The 17,402-nt window shown below is 42.2% G+C and overlaps 1 protein-coding gene across 2 annotated transcripts in view; it reads left to right on the top strand.

Annotated features, from left to right (window-relative positions):
- Nucleotides 1–17,402, top strand: part of Nell1 (neural EGFL like 1) — an 839,269-nt gene that overhangs the window by 275,441 nt on the left and 546,426 nt on the right. For both annotated transcript variants that reach the window (XM_052761990.1, XM_052761989.1), the window contains exon 12: nt 5,170–5,298. In XM_052761990.1, coding sequence (XP_052617950.1) covers nt 5,170–5,298 — 129 coding nt within the window. The remainder of the gene's footprint in view (nt 1–5,169; nt 5,299–17,402) is intronic.

The raw sequence follows: 17,402 nt of genomic DNA, 5'->3' as shown, positions 1-17,402 counted from the left end.
GCTGAAAGAAAGAAAAAGAAAGAAAGAAAGAAAGAAAGAAAGAAAGAAAGAGAGAAAGAAAGAAAGAAAAAGAAAGAAAGAAGGAAGAAAGGGAGGAAGGAAGGAGGGAAGGAAGGATGAAAGAAAGGAAGAAAGAAAGAGGATAGTTTTGAGTGGGATCATGGCTCAGACCCTTTTGATCCAGAGACAAAGATGTGGTGAATTCTGACTGGAACATGAATGGGCAAAGGGGAGAACTGGGTGACAATAATGACAAATATTCAGAACAGAAAGCTTGTGTCTTAAGTGACACGCTACTCAGACACATCAGATAAGACAAAGACATTTGAAGGATCATAGAAATAGAAAATCAACAGAGAATTTATGAGCCGGCAGCCTGCTAAGATACTGAGGAGGTACCTGATGGATGATGATGGCCAGCAGCGAAAGAGAGTGCTTTCAAACTGGGTGTTGAGACTGACTCACAACCATGTACATTTGCTAAAGATCATCAACTATCTGCTTACAACAGGCAGAGCTAATGGTTTGTGAATATTAATATCAATAAAATGATTGAAGAAGAAATATGATGGCCTAATGGAGTCTGAATTGTTTGTGGTGTAGGATTGCTCCAATTGATCTGTTAACTCAGTAGTGTACCCACTGAGACATTGGCCTGCCCATTGGTACACTCATCTATGAGTCACACATCCACACAGCTATGCCTGCACAGTACAAAACTTTTTTCTTTCAAGACAGAATATTAGATAGCCCATTCTGGCCTTGAACTTTGCACATAGCTGAAGATGAACTTGAACCTTTGCTCTTGATCCGGCTTCACCTCCCAAGTGCTAGGATCACAGGTGTGCACCACCATTCCCAATTTGTGTAGTAAAGGAGATGGAAACCCAGGGCCTCATGAATGCTAGTCTGACAGTCTACCCCCTGAGCTACACCTCAGCCCTTAGAAAGCTTTGATGAGAGACCTGACTCAGACATGGGCTCTGACCTAGGAAGGTGGAGTGGCTGAACTTGAGATCTTCGTTCAGAGGACACATTGGAAAGTCTTCTGTTTCCCTTGCCATAAGCCTATTTTTCAAGTTTTGCAGTAGGTAAATAATAATTATATATTTTATGAGGTCTAAAATGGTGTTTTAATACATGTTCATGATGTTTGAAGGGTTTTATTTCAGGCTGTTACATACGTGTATTAAAAAAAATGAGACATGAAGAAATCAGATACAGAGTAAACATGTGCTAAGTGATGAACATTTGGTATGGGTTCACGTATCGCAATGGCGGGAAACCTGGTGACTTCTGACTTAAAGAGTGAGGTTCAGGCAGAGAGAGCCATGATGCCTAACATTACCCCGAAGGCAGCGAGACAGCAGATTCTTTTGGTTGTAATGATCACTGCAAGTCTTTTAAGTCCTGCTAGAAGCATCCACAAGTGTTAGTTTCCAGGTTTCTGAGGGATAAAACCATGTTCTGATTTTGGTTGGTGGGTCCCCCTGAGTGTGACTGGCATCTGGTCAGTTTCACTAGGGCTATGAATCTACTTTCTAAGGTCCGAAGAAGTCCCTATACCTCTGACCTTTTATTAGATTTTGCCATCATGGAGGATCTACGGTGCGAGGGAAGGAAGTACATGGGAGTCCAAGTTAATTGGACCGGCTTCATTCCCCCAAAGTCTGCACGTTAGGTGTGTAAGAGGAACACCCTAAAGCCAAACTGCCTTTCCTCTTAGCTCTACCCAGCCAGGTTTACAGGAAAGAGGACAAGGCAGGCAGCCATTCTGGAGCTCAGTCGCAACACTCTGGTCAGGGGGTCTGCTGCGTTCCTGAGACTTGCCTCTGTGCCTCTCCCATGGCTGTTCCTTTCACTCATTCCTCATTTCCTGGACACCTGGGCTGAGACCTGTCTTAGAACACTTAGTCTAGTTAGTGTCTGCTGATATCAACCGAGTGGTCCTTCAGGTACCACCCGGGCTGGAGGAGAGAGAACCCAGAACAAAGCACTAATGTTGTGTGTACTTGAAGCTATTAATATCATGGAGGTACAGAGTCCTTTCTACAACATAGAATAAAAATACCCCTTGTCCATCCTCCAATCCTCTCTCACGTGTTTGAGTTTGAGCTTTTCTTATCTTGCAGTTGAGGTAACAACAGTATTAAGTTTACTTTGAACTTTAGCTTTTACTGTTGGCAAAATAGCCACCACCACCACCACCACCACCATCCTCATCACCACCATCACCACTATCAACAGAACCAATAGAGGAGGTACCTAGTATCAACTTCTTTAGTACCTATCAGGATCTGTTTCAAGTATTTTATGTTAATTGGCTCTGAATTCTTCAACAACATGTCAGTAATACAATCACTCTTATTTAAAACATTTACAGTAATATCAGGCATATTACAGGTGCAGGAATCTTGTTACTATAACTTGGCTAAATGCTGTTGGTTTAAATTTGTTTTTGAAGAGTGACAATTCTAGAATCTTCTTACTTAAAGGAATTAAAATGTAATTTTACCTAGTCTGGGGATTTGCATAGTTTTCAAGCCAGAGCTTGTAGTTTCCATAATCCATATGCCAAACGTAAAAGGGTAATTGTTCTGTGTGCGAGAGGGTCAGGGGACACGATCTCTCTGTAACTGCCTGTCTCGGCTGAGGGTCTCAGCAGCATTTTGAAATCACCACCGTCGTCTTTTCTGTATGTACTGAAGCAGGAGAGGCAATGTGCAGTGTCTGCTAGCTGCAGACTCTGAATTATACATGAGGTTTCTTGATCCCTAGGTGCAGTTTCCTGTGAGACGATTGTATGTGATGTAGCATAATCATTAGTGTACTCAGAATGTCCAGGTTTAAAGGTGATAAAGGACCTTCACATATCTGACCATATTTGACCTATACTTTTATATAGCCTAGCCTCCTAATTCAATCCCCTGATGCTATATAGCTTGTGATTTTTTTTAATTTAGTAGGTCTTGCAGTAGAGGAAGGAGGGGTATAACAAGAAAGAGAAAGCAGCCATGTTATAGGAGTGTGATGCCCTTGAGGTCAGGAAGCATGCTGGAGTTGGTGTTTTCCCTGAGAGCAGTTTTTCATCTCTGTTGGTTTTCTGCATGACTTCTAATAGACAGGAGAGACAGCCTGGTACTCTAACGGTGATTCCCTCAGAGAGTGAAAAAGCTTGCCTGTCAGTCTTGAATCTAGATTGGGGTCTATAGGAGGAAATGTGGCATCCCAGAAAGCTTAGGGCCAGAGGATATCCTATCTGTGTGGCTCAGTACTCACCCCAAGGCAAAGATACAGTTTAAAGTGATCTTGTGTTGATAATTCCTTCAGGCCCCTGGCAGGAGGTAACACAAATACCAAGTAACCCAAGTCAGGAATAGTTCCTACATATTCAATTTCAGACAATATGAGCTCAAAAAGAAAAGACTCATGTACGATGAAAGGAAAGAAAGTAAGTCACTATCAGTGATGATCAGCAAATTGCATGCACAGTCAGACTATAGTGAGAGCGTCAGCATAATGTGTGTCTAAAGGATTAAAAGATGAATAGACAATGTGCTATCAAATTGACCAAGCAGATTAAAAAGAACCACACTGAATTCTAGACTAAAAATATAAGGAGAATTTAAAACTATTTGAGAGACTGAGGCAGAATGTGACACAGCCTGAGAGAGAATTAATGAACTGAAAGTTATACAGAGAAATCACTGCAATTCAGCAAAGAGAGAACAAAAAAGGATATAGATCACATGACAGTAATTCTAAGAATCAAGAGAGATCCTGTCATGTGACCCAGTTAGAATTCTGGATGGAAACACTGAAGAAAAGAGAAGAGAGGTGCTGAGACTTTCCCAAAGCAAGGAAAGGCTGCACCCCCAAAGAATCCTCAGTGAGAAAACAAGTTTGTACTCATGAACCCAGAGTAAAACTAAAGACTAGAAAATCAAACCAAGCCAAGGCAACCTTCCGTTCACCAATCAGCCAGCCAGATAAAGCTTAAAAGTCTTCTTTGATAGGAGGATGGCCACCCAGGAAGGAGTGGTTATGAGAATAACTACTGATTATAAACAACAATATGAAAACTGTAAAACAGAATCATATCTTCAAATGTTGAGATCAAAGACCTCTATGGAGTGGAATTAGTTTTCAAATATGAGGACAGTGCTGTTATTGATTCATTGACTGATTGATTGAGGCTGTCTTGCTGTGTAAAGGCTGCTGGTGAACTTGTGATCATTCTGCCTCAGCTTCCTATGTGATTGGAGTACAATGTATGTGCCATGACACCCAGCTTTTGAACATTTGACAAAAGTTAAAATTAAGTTCAGAACTATCTGAGGATCCCCACTAAAGAGATTTCTAGTAGATACTTGAGGAAGTAATATAACTATCCTGCAAGGGATAGCAGGGATTCTGGAAGATGTGTGGGACAAAACAAGACAAAATTGGCTTTGAAACATGATCCCCAGGATATGTTCACTAATATTTTAGCATCCATTTTATATTCCAAAACATTCAAATAACTCCAATATTGATTCAGTAAAGTACATAAATGTGAATTACAGACTGTTCATAACCCTGAAATACTATACAGCATTGACAGATGAATACCCACGAACACTGGCATGGTTAAAGTATATTAATATGAATAATGACATACAAAAGAATATATACAGTATGATTGCATTTACGGGAGGTTGAAGATGGGTCAAACAAAGTATTAGTTTACAAATAATACCAGTGTTTGACAAGATCATAGCTATGTACAAAGTAGTGAAGCCTGGCAGATGTATACTGATAACATTCACATTAGATCAAATATATTTTGTATATCCACATATTTGTTATGCATCCTGTTTTACACATCACACGTTGTTTATGAAGATAACTGTAAGAAACAATGGGACCACTCAGATCGGCATGGCTGTGACTCCCAGGCAGGAAGGAGCTTAGCAAATCAGGCAGTATCAGGAGTATCAGGAAACTCTGTCAAATGGGACAGTCCAGAGTTTCTTGTTCCTGCCCTATAGCTCCTACTCAGCTTAGTCTGCCATGCTGCCATGTCTATTTCCATGAACCCTCACATGTACACAGTACTGCATGCTTTATTGTTTAGAGACCCTCCTTCCCCTTCATTTCCCTACTTAAAACATTCTTTCTGTCCTGTAGGTCATAACTTCTGTGCAGAAGCACCTAAGTGTGGAGAAAACTCGGAATGCAAAAACTGGAATACAAAAGCGACGTGTGAGTGCAAGAACGGCTACATCTCTGCGCAGGGCAACTCTGCATACTGTGAAGGTAAGGGGCAGAGAGGCCCTGTGGGAAAGTGGCAGAGAAGCATGGTTTCAGCTACAAAAGAAATGGAATCAGCTATGCAAGGGCCACCTGTTCTCATGCTTTATCCAGGCAGCTTCCCACAAGAAACTAAGAGATATGTAAGATCATAAAGTGTCCTTAGTGTCCACACCAACCCCAGGACAGCCGCAAGCACAGCACTTTCTGTTTAATTATTGGAAGGGAGTTTCATCACCGAGGGCATGGAATGTGATTTCCCTTTTCAAATGACAGTCACAGCAGATTGGCTTAGGCCTAGCTGTCATCTTCACTTCCTGAAGGCAGAATGTTTTTCCAGTTGAATTTTTTTTTTTTTTTTGGTTTTTCGAGACAGGGTTTCTCTGTGTAGCTTTGCGCCTTTCCTGGAACTCACTTGGTAGTCCAGGCTGGCCTCGAACTCACAGAGATCCGCCTGGCTCTGCCTCCTGAGTGCTGGGATTAAAGGCGTGCGCCACCACCGCCCGGCCCAGTTGAATTTCTTAATGGCTGGTCCACAAGTTGTCACTTCCTGATCTTTACCAAGGATTGAGTGGCAGGACTCATAACTTGGCTCCATGAACTGACACTATCACAATAGGGATGTGGCCTCAAGTACAAGCGATTACCTCTTCTGCTTTGTGGGTACACCCCTTCCCAGGCTCAGCACCCCACATGCTCATGGTGAGCATTGCACACCTCTACCCCTTTAGTAGGCAGAGGGGTGGGACTTCCCTGACCACATTTTGTATATCCAATCCTGTCCATTTTAAAAGCTTTCTATGGTCTCTCTCTCCCCTTAGAGCAGAAAAGCTCTATGATGCAGAGTCACGATGAGGCTATTTCTCTGCCCTTCTCCTGGTTCTAATTCAGTCACTCCTTTCGTCTTTATTAGTTAAATATCAAGCCGTGGTGGCCTGTGAGGGAGGCAGATTTTCTGAACAAATGTGGCAGGGTCTATTCACTGTCATGTGGGTAGCTTTGTTCTAAAGTGGGTCAAGTTTCTCATGGTACAGACGATGCTCACAGGAGACAGTAAGGGTAAATGCCCGTCCCATCTGGGTTTTGTATTGCCGACCCTGTTTAACCTTTGACTGCTCAAAGAGCTGTGCAGTTCTTTACAAAAGGATCTGCTGGTTCCCAGTGACCGTTCTAGTGGAGAGTCCCTGTCCTTTCGTTTATTTTAGACAGCTTTCTTGGTTCCTTTTTTTCTGGGTCATTAGCAATATTCTAACTAGTGGGCTTCCTCCCTCTTTTTAATCTTTCTGTTTTTCTTTTGCTTTGAACTTGATTTGTGCCCCTTGGGAGAATGAAGTTACCCCTTTGATTAGGATGTTTTTCATCCACCCTTGAATTTTTTCTTAGCTATTTGTTAATTTGGGGAGAAACATAATTAATTTCAACAGTTCACATTAAATCATTTCTTTAAATTTCTATCTCATGCTATTTTCCACTTCATTAGAAAAAAATCTCAATGGGAACATTCTCCCATCCAATCAGTATGGGAAATACTCCCAAGTTACATAATGAGCTGAAAGACTTATGTTCCTACCTTCTGCTTAATGTTAGGTTGAACTTTGAGCCATTATAAAAGTGATAGTGAATTCCATGCACAATGGCCCCTGGGGTGAAACACTCCCCCATGTCCCATGAGCAATTGAGACCTGGGAGAAGGTGGGGATAACGGCTGCTGCTAATGCTTGCTGGGACACTTTGATTCTCTTTTCCTTGATTCCACTTATTACATAGAATTGGCTCCCAGAGAGCCCTGTGGTATTAAAGTTGCCCTTTCTGTGGGAGGCCTATGTAACAATTAGCCACACGGTATGACTGCAGGTTTGAGTCACTGTTTTCTTGGAATGCTCCTGCCAACTCACCATCTGGATCTAGCTTCAGGCCAGTGTGCTTGCTTGATGCTGGTGCCCTGGGGATGGGTAGGAGCTGTATACATTTCTCTGCCATCATAGAGACAATCCAGAAGTTCCAGAGAACTTGTTTATGGAGACAGGCCAGCATCTAAGGAGGAATATAAGTAACGGATGTTTCTAATGTATAACAACAGAGATCTAGGAGTAAAGCATAAATGGTATGTTGGGCATCCAGAGGGGGTACTGAGGAACACATGCAGAAGATGCCAACCTTTAGAGTATGTATGTGTCATCTTGGACACGTTGAACTTGATCTTTGGATTTGCATCCCTGTGGTTACATGGTACTGACATCCATACTGCTCTACCTCCAGTCACCGGGTCACCCTACAGCAACCCAAGTAAGGAAATGTTGAAGGGCAAATCTCTGTATGAGATTCTAAATTTTTATTTTCAAAGATATTTCTTCCTGGAAGGTATTCACTAAGGCCCTGCCTCTCAGACATGCAGAAGACTCTCCATCTTATTTCTCAGATCGTATTATTTCCTACCTACTCCTGACATCACTCATCTGAAACTTGGGGAAGGGCAGGGGATGCTACCAGGTCTGATTCCTCATGTTCCTCCTTTTTAGCTGGAATTGTATTAGTTTTTCCCTTTAAATCCAGTAGGGGTATGGCAGGAGAAAAAAATGGGGGCATTTGGGAGAAGGCAGATCTGTGTCTGTACCATTCTTCCATTAGTTATGCATAGTTCTTGGCATTTTCTGAGTTCTGATTTGGGAATTTTCATCTAGTGACATGTAGCAGACAGTCTTAGAGGTGGGTATCCAAGACCCCTAGGGATGCATTGTCTCACTTAGAGACAGAGGTGGGTACCTGAGACCACTAGGGGTAGATTGTCTCACTTAACTTAGAGACAACTAGGAATGTATGAACTGCAGTAAATGAGTGAGAAGGACCTGAATTATAAAAACCACAGTGAACAAGATCAGCTTGAAATTAAAACAAAACATCACACACACTGTCCAGAATATCTTGAAAAATCGGCTCAGACTCTCAGTGGAAAACAAAATACGAAAGGCTTTCAATTTTCTTACCTTCATCCCATGGTAGCAGAGCTCTGGTGCATTAAGGACTCCTGGTCTTCAGAGGTCATAAAAATACCTGAGATGTTGGAACTCCTGGCCAGTCAATGGGAGATAATAAAACCTTCTGTCAGATGTGATACAACTCACCAGGTTTCATTTTTGCCCTGTGTGTCTGGAGCAGGCACAGTCTCCATCTTGAGAACTACTTTCACTGGACTTCAGTGTTTTATGGATCTGGTGGACTGGGGCTTTCTCTCGCTGCAATGGCGTTTTCATTGAGTTGGTCTTAGGTAGTTTCTGATACATTGGTGTGAATTAGTAGCAGTGTTTGGGGCAACCACAGCACTAGCTGTCCTGTTGACACCCTTGCTGCTGAAATTGGAGTCTGGGCAGCTCTTCATAAACTGGAACAAAGAGCTGTGTGGAAGGACGAGGGATAACACGACATCCTATGCATCCTTCATGAGAAGAATGGTATGATGAATGTTCATTTAGTTGTAGGATGCCCTGTGTTTCCCAGACTCTTTTTGTATTTGTTACACTTTTAGAGACTTAGATGAACCTGTGAGCAGATAGCAACGCTGTTAGCTCCACTTTAACTGGCTGTTGTTAGCCCCATTTTACCCAAGCAGGCACTGAGACTCAGAGAAATCCAGCCAAGATAAAACCCAGCTCCTTTCTACTTCAGTTTTCCTTGACGCCCTGATGGTCACTGCTCCTAACCCTCCTACCACTCACCCTGTTCTGATGTCCTGTTTGAGTTCATAATATCCTCTCTTGCTTGATTCATCCCACTGACATCCAACTTGACTAAGGAACTATAGTGGGATGGGGCTGAGGGATGGCTTAGCACGAAAGAGAATGTACAGCACCCATGTCAGGTGGCTCAGATCTACCTGTAGCTCCAACTTCAGGGAGCTCTGATGCCTCTGCCTGCTACAGGCACCACACTCAAGTATGCACATATAATTTAAAATGATGAAAATAAACCCTTTAAAAAACTTTGGTTCAAGCACTGTGGCACTTGCCGTTAATTCCAGCACTCAGGAGGCAGAGGAAGGTAACTGTAAATTCTAGGTCAGCCTGTTCTACATCATGAGTTTCAAGTCAGCAAGAGCAATATAGTAGACCATGTCACAAAGAAAGAAAGAAAATTGCGTGAACAAACCTCAAGTGGACATGACCCATATCATTCCTCTGTGGAGGCTCCAAGAATGTTGGCAAGCTCCCATCCTATTTTTTCTCTCTGTAGCACAAAACTTGGTCATATATCAAGGCTTTTGTTTAGTGGGGCTTCTAGAAGAAAAATGACATGGAAGAGGTCACATCTGACAGATGATGGATAGATTCCTGGCACATGTGATATGTAATATTTTGTACAATTGAATTTTTCCTTGGTGATGATGGACAGTTACCTGTTGCTTTTCCATAACCGATCTGAGTTTACTGATGGACCCTGAATTAATTGACCTGTAGCTCTTAGATTCAGGAGAGATCAATATTTACAACAAAAAGCAGTGTTAAGAATCACCAGGGAAATCCAAAATACTCAAGTTAGCAACCAAGACACCCACACACACACACACACCCACCCACACACACACACACACATGTGTGTGTGTGTGTGTGTGTGTGTGTGTGGTAGTAGTAGTAGATAGAGTTGTAATTGGATTTCCCAGTTCTCATGCTAATGAGATAAAGCATGTTAACAATTTAGCAAATTTTCTAGATTGGCTAAAGATTGAAAAGATGTGTTGGTTATCATCATCCCCATTATCTGTATTAACTTAAAATATCAAGGGCCTTTCTGATTTGTGTCCTCTTTGATGCTCATTGAATTTATTTATTTACATTTCTTGGCAAAACTGACAGGTCACTGGGCAGAGTTCCTTGAGATGGAAGGACCAGATTTGACCAGTTGTACAGGGGCTGTGGGACAAAAATCGTTGTCACTTACAAAGGGGAACCCACTTCTTCCTCAGGAAACACAAGTGGGGCCGTTTAAGGGGATAGTTGAGCGAGAAATGACCTGTGCTGTGGGACTCTAATAGTCGCATGTAGCAGATACCCTGAAGCGTCTGATGGCCAGCCATGGATTAGCAATGTGAGTCCTAATGTCTCTTTTTAAATAAGTTCTTTATTTTCCAAGATTATATTATAATTATGTCAATGTCATAGCTTCATGTGATTGGAGGTTACAATGGAGTATCTGTCCTTTCCAGTAGTAAGAGGCTGGGAAAGTGGCTGAGAAACCAGAGTTCAAATGGGAAGCTACCTCAGAGACACTGAGAGGGTAGAGATTTACCCTACAGAGTCTAGTGTGTGCACACTTCCATAGGAACAAAACTGCCAATTCCCGATTAGGAGAATTCGCAGGGAAATGGCCCACTATGCTTGCTGTAGTCTGGTATCTCTGTTTTCCTGTTTTCTTTTACATTGAAGTGTTTTGCATATGGAAGCATGAATGGCCCCTGTGATTCACACAGCCCAGCTAATGCTCCAGTTTGGTCTATCTCTGAAGTCCTGCTCTGACTAGGACAGGAGCTATCCACCCTCAGTACAACATTAGCTCTTCGCCTTGTAGCTGGGCATTGTCAGGGATTCCAAACTTTGATGTAAGAAAGCCTGGAGAAGTCTTCCTTCTTCTGTTTAGTCTGCATGGCTCAGAGAGAGATCTTGTTACCCAAGTATCTTTCCAGCTCACTTCCCCTTCCTGTGACAGATGTTAGCCTTTACTTCCTCTGAGAAGCTCTGTGTGTTGTCCTACCTGTGACAGGAGCAGGTAGACACCCTTCCTGGGATCCTCTTTCACTTATCTCTGTGTCTTTGATGCCATGTCTACTTTGCAAAGACATCTGTTCCTGTCTCTCCTCTCATCTAACCCTTTTATAAGCCTCTACCCTTCTGCCTTGACAACTTTCAATTTCAGTTGAACTCCCATAATACTAATTTTAAATCTGATTGCATGGTCTTTGATTATCTTCATAATTTCCTCCTTGATATCACATTTTAAGCACCTAGATGTTTGACCCATGTTAACTGAGTAATAGGTATTGGAATGCTTTAATGGTATTGGGTGAGCTATAAAACCAGACAGAGCCAAGCCTATAGCTTGGCTTTGTGCTTCATCAACTCAGTGTGACTTTGTGTCAATCACTGGAGCTTTGAATTTTTAGTTCACTCACCTGTAAAATAGGCTGGGAATACTTCTGATAGTCTGGAATCAAATGGGACAATCCATTGTTGTAGAAACATTGTGGAAACTTTGTTATCCATTCACACTATCACGCTTTCCCTTTCACGTAGAGTAGGTGTGTTCCACAAGCACCACACAGCTCCTCTGTATTTGTCCTGGTCCATACAGCCATCTCTTCATTCTGCCCTGACAATTTTCTTCTTGAATTTAAAAGAACAGACACAAAAAATTAAAGCCAAAATCAAATTCCAATAATTATACTTGGGTCAGACCAAAAAGATTTTATTAAAGCTTGTGCCCTTCAGTCTAACTGACATGGTGGCCAGAACTACAGGTTAAGTGAGCTGCTTAAAAAGCATTTTTCAAAATCATTTGTAAGATATTGTTTGGAATTTTTCATTATGTCTTTGTTAGGTCTCTAGGGTGTTTTGCAGAAATGGGGTTATCATGTAAACTAATGGGGTTGTCAGTTGCATTACCAAGCACTTCCAGTTCCATGGCCCTGATTTCTCCCTGGGTTCCAGGTCTTGGCTCATCTATCCACCTCGTTGTTCAGTTCGTTTAGTGTTGGAAGGGCTCGTGAATTCACTCTTCTCCATCCTCCATATCAACTTAGCTTTCAATAGAGTCATGAATACCCATTTGTGGAATTCTCATTGTATCAGCCCTTGTTCGAGTCTTCTTTGTTTCTTAGCCAGTGATGACCATGGTAGCCACTCTTGCCCACGTACCCCCTTGTTACAGACATGCAGAGGGGAGCTTTGAAGGCATCTAGAAGATCATTCCAGTCCTTCGTTACAAATTGCCTAGTGGGTGCCATGGTTTTCAAAATAATATCCAAACCTGGTTCTGAGTTAGGCTCTGTGTGGGCTGTATTTGTGTTCCTCCCCTTCTTTGTGTTTGTGAGTCTCTCACTCTATTGCCACTCTTTGCATCCTCCCAACAGGTCTGGGCAGTGGTTCTTTCCTCAGCCTGTGATGCCCTTGCCAACTCTCTGCAAAGTTTTCTACTTTCTAGAACACTCAAATATCCCATCTTTTAAAAAGGTCTCCCCTAACCACCTAGATGAAATTACCTTTCCCAGCCTCTAATACTCATTTTGTTATCATTTTGATATTTGGACTTTATTTCCTTCATAGCAATTTCTCTCCAAAATTGTTTTTTTTCTTTTTCAAAACTATTATTATCTGACTTTATTCTTTTGCAGTATAAACTACACGGGCAATAATTTAATTTCATTCCTTGTATCTTTAGCATCTAAGACAGTGTATATCACTATTGTTGGTGAACAAACACAAGTTGAATGAAAGGAAGGGAAGGGTAGTAAACGGAAAGGAAGGAATAAAGGAGAGAAGAGACAGGGCGGGAAAAGACTCAAGTCTCTGTGTGATGATCATTTCCTTATGTCAGAGTTGTCTGGTGTTGCTCAAGACCTGCTTCATAAAATGTGAAGCTGCTAAATTTTGCGACCATTCAGTCTCTGTAACACTAGCACTCATTTGTTCCTGTTACTCCTGTATTACGTTTCTGTTGCTGTGATGAAATTCCATGACCAAAAGAACCTAAGAAAGGAGGGGTTTATTGTACCTTATGGTTCCAGAGAGTCCATCATGCCAGAGAGCCAGAGCATGGTGGCAGGAACATGGAGCTGAGAGATCACATTTCATCCATAAATAGGAAGCAGAGAGAATGAGAAGTGGGCCAAGGCTTAGGCTCTCAAAGCCCACCCTAGGGGCACACTTCCTCTAGCAAGGCTCCACAACCTTCTCAAACAGCACCAAGCATTTAAATACATGAGCCCATAGGGGACGTTCTTCACTAAACCACCGAAACCCCCTATGAACTTGCTGCTTTTAATACCCCAGGATGACCCCTCTTGACCGTATTTACAACAAATCAAATGATGTGGGGCTTACAGCAATGACAACCTTCATTCTTCATCACACAGTCTTTAAAGTGGCTGTTTCTAGTCAGCAATTGTCTTCACTCTGGGCTCTGAGTCATGGCCCTTTGGTGGTCCATCATGTGCAGTCTGTGGCCTCCAAGGTCATTGTGGAGAAGAAAAAGAGAACAGGAGTTTTTCAGTGTGCCTGTGATGGTCAGAACCTAGTTACCCACCACACTGAGCATCAAGGGAGATTGGTGAACAGTGTCGAGCTATGTTCCCAGGAGGAACAAGAATTTGTGATGAGCAAATTATCTGATCTCACTGGCTTTTCTGCATACTAAATGGGAAAAAAAAGTTACTCATTAATTTTAATCCTTTTTATTTCCTGTTCTGGTGTCAGCAGATATTACTGAAGCTCACTCATGGATAGGATTGGATAACAGAGCAGTGTGCCTGCCACAGTTTCATTGTCATTTTCTCAAGTCGTCTCCACGGTGACTACTGTTGCATCTCCGTGGGATTTGTTCAACTCCCTCTACCTCATATCCCAAAGCGACTCACCTGTTCTTTTTTTTCTTTTTTCCTAGACAAAATTCATGGTTTTCCGTGTGTTATAATTCTGAGCTTTAGCTAAGCAGAAGGTAGTTCGTGCAACAAGCATAACCCACATTTGTAAATGACTGATGCCATCCTAATGGGACCATGGATGAGTGTGTGCATATGAGGATGCTGATTAAGAAAAGCCCCATAAGGACTGGAGGGAAAAAAAGTGAAGGTTGGAGCAACATAAAGAGAAAGGTGGCCGGTCCTTCCTGCCTGGTGGCTTGCCTCAGTGACTGACTAATCCCAAGTAGTCCGGTTTTCTAATATTTTGTGGCCTCCATTTATTTTCTTGACAGTTCCTCAGGCAATGCTACAGTGCAGGAATGTTGAAATGGGGACCAGAAGATGCTGATCGATCCTGGCTTGACCATTTAGCGGCTGGGTGACCGTAGAATGTTACTCAATTCTTTCATGTCTCAATTTCTCAGAGTTCAAGTAAGACATTAAACAAAGCTTAAGACAACTGGAAGTGCTTTGTGAAAACATGTAATGTAGGTGTGCACTAAAACTTACCGTTGAGTAATTATGTGTTGTAATAACAACAGATCTCATCTTTTGCAGCTGTTAGACTAGAATTCATGTCTTCTTGGTCTGTCTATTTATCTGCTGATATTCTAGATATAAACTGTACCTACCAACACACATTTTGGTGTGTTGGCTTTATAGGAGTGCGCTAATGTTCAGGCATTTCATTCACCTAGGTCGGTGGGCTCTGCTTTGATCATGTAGTAGAAAGCATCCAAGCTTGCACATGGTTGCCCTGTCAAGGGGATAAAGCAAACAAGGGCAGAGCTATATGTTACCTAAGCACATGCTTGACTGGGTCCTCTTGGTTGTTAGAACTCTGAAGATGATTCAGTGAGCTGTCCCATTCTCAAAAACCCCATGGTCTAAAGTGGAATGGAACCTTCTAACCAGATAACAAAAACACAACAGAATTTGCTTCATCCTAGACTTAAAGACTGCAGTAGGACTATTTTGGTGAGAGCCATGCATTCTGCCCATAGCACTCTGCAGGTTACCTGAGAGGCATAGCTGAGGAACTGATGTCTTAATGAAATGGCCTAAGTGATGAAATGGGAGTGGTGTGAGGGATGGATAGCTTTAGTATGTACAAAAGCACGGAGTAAAAACTTGAATGTGCCTGCAACAAACAGCATTTGGTCGATGTAGCCAGTGGTGAGATGGCAGGAATTCTGGGTTGTCCTATAGGTCTGTGGGTGTAAACAGTGCACAGATATCACACTGGATGCACAACTGAATCCACTGGGGTGTGGAGAATATACTGGAACTTTAAATTTAGTGCTACCTCATGCTTACAGCTTTCATTTGGATATATATTTTATAATGTATATGATGTATTATAATGTTATTAGACATATACACTTTATTAAATTATTATGTATTTATATACAGGAAGTATATGCCCAAACATTTTTATCTCTAAAGATGCATGATCAAAATAATCATTGAAGACTGTGTGAGGTCGGGAAGATACAACTGGTTGTTGTGTCAGGCAAAAAATGTTCCAGGCCCTAAAGATTCCAAAGTATTGGCTGCACAGGTACTGGAGGAGAGGAACCAGGTTAGGTGAGACTGGTGAATGTTTGATGGGCAAGTGTGAGGTGCCCTGGCGGAGTCAAGCTGAAACTTTTCCACAAGATGGAGAAGGGTGACAGGAGGTGGATAGAGTGCTGGGAGGGGTGTCTGTGGGAACTTTGAGGACCATGAGCTGTGCTGTGCTTAGAACCTAGTGTGGGAGCTCTGGGGGTGAGAGCAGAGGGAGGTGGAACCAGGATATTATAAAGCCATTCTAAAGTTATTGGAATAGTGAAGAGTTTTTCTATAAGTAACAGTAAGATTCAATTTTTATTCCTGGAAAAAAATTATTCTGACTACAGCAACTATTCAGGGCCATCAACCATCAGCTAGGGGCACAACTCTGATAGAGTTGCAGTAGTGGGCAGGGGTGAAATCAGCAGGACTGGGTGGTTCACTGGATGTGACAGGGAGATTGGATGCTGTGTGAAGTGCTCAGGTTACCCATTGGCTGTTTCATCTACGCTCCTTACACTGTAGCTGACTTTGTGGTCTCCCTGCTCTGGACTCTGATAGCACTTTGTTCAAAATTTAAAGCCTCCATCAATAGGATCTTGTTACTACTCTACATATGTCCTAAGTTATGAGCTATTTAAAGATCTCAGCTACTTCTCAGGTTTATCTCCATGTTGACAAGACCCAGTCTTGGACCTGGAGGACAGTAGTTATTTCAGAATGAACTGGTACAAAATGAAGGTATGACTGCCTGCGTGAGCATAGTACTTCATAGATTTTTTCCATAGAGATGCTGCACATCTTAACTTTTAAAAAAAGATTGGTTTGTTACTTCCACATGTGTGTGTGCCTCTATGAGTTAATCTCACCACATGTATGCAAGTACCTACAGAGGCCAGAAGGTGTTGGAATGATCGGAGGTTATGAACCACCTGATGTGGGTGCTGAGAACTGAACCTGGGTCCTCTGCAAGATAGCAAGCACTTAGTGGTGTAGCCATCTCTCTAGCCCATGTCTTGTCAATTTCTTTTCTGATTTAAAGACAAAAAAAGCCACCTAGAAATGTTCCAATTCTGACTTACACATCTTTTTCAGAACCCTCTCCTCCTTCTCTTGCACTGAAAAGAGTTTCAGAATTCCAGCTCCTGCAGCGCTGCTGTAGAGACATGGGCACTTGTTTATTTCTGGGTCTTTATCACGTCCCCTTCTGCTGCAGAATGACAGAATTGTGTCTTTGATGTTCACTCACCTGGCTCCTCGGAACTCTAGTGGAACTCCTCTGAGCCCAGCTAAAGAGCCCTGGTTTGTGAGACAGATTACACTTCGTGTGTTGATGCTTCCAGCATTCTGCAAACTTATGCTTTGTGCTTGACTTGGCAAGGTAATAAGTTTGTTTACATTTGTGAGGAATAAATGGAAATTAGCGTTCTCTTTACAGGCTGTGCACAAACACTGAGTCTGCTGCCACTTTGTGCATTCTTTTTCTCCAGAACAGTGGTTCTCAGCCTGTGGGTCGCAATTCAGATATTTATATTCTAATTCATAGCAGTAGCAAAATTACAGCTCTGAAGTAGCAGTGAAAATAACCTTATGGTGGGGGGTCACTACAACATGAAGAGCTATGTTAAAGGTTTGCAGCATTAGGAAGGTTAAAACCCAACTGCTCTAGAACCTTGCACAGTGCTTGGAGAAGAACAGTGATTCATACTAACCGAATATTGAATGGTTAGTGGCAGGATCGGGGACAGTCCTGGGTATTTATTTATTTTCTTTTTCTGAATGAAGAAGCAAATTTAACATTTGTGCCAGGGCATGTGCTAAGCAGGTCTTTATATGCATTACCTTATTCACTCCTCATTACTCAATAAAGAAACCAAAGCTCAGTGTCTCACAG

The sequence above is a fragment of the Peromyscus californicus genome, unplaced genomic scaffold, assembly GCF_007827085.1.
Source record: "Peromyscus californicus insignis strain IS unplaced genomic scaffold, ASM782708v3 Scaffold_4__1_contigs__length_199733344, whole genome shotgun sequence".
Lineage (NCBI taxonomy): Eukaryota > Metazoa > Chordata > Mammalia > Rodentia > Cricetidae > Peromyscus > Peromyscus californicus.
Note: the sequence above shows the minus strand (reverse complement) of the source record. Positions and strands in the feature narration are given on the sequence as shown.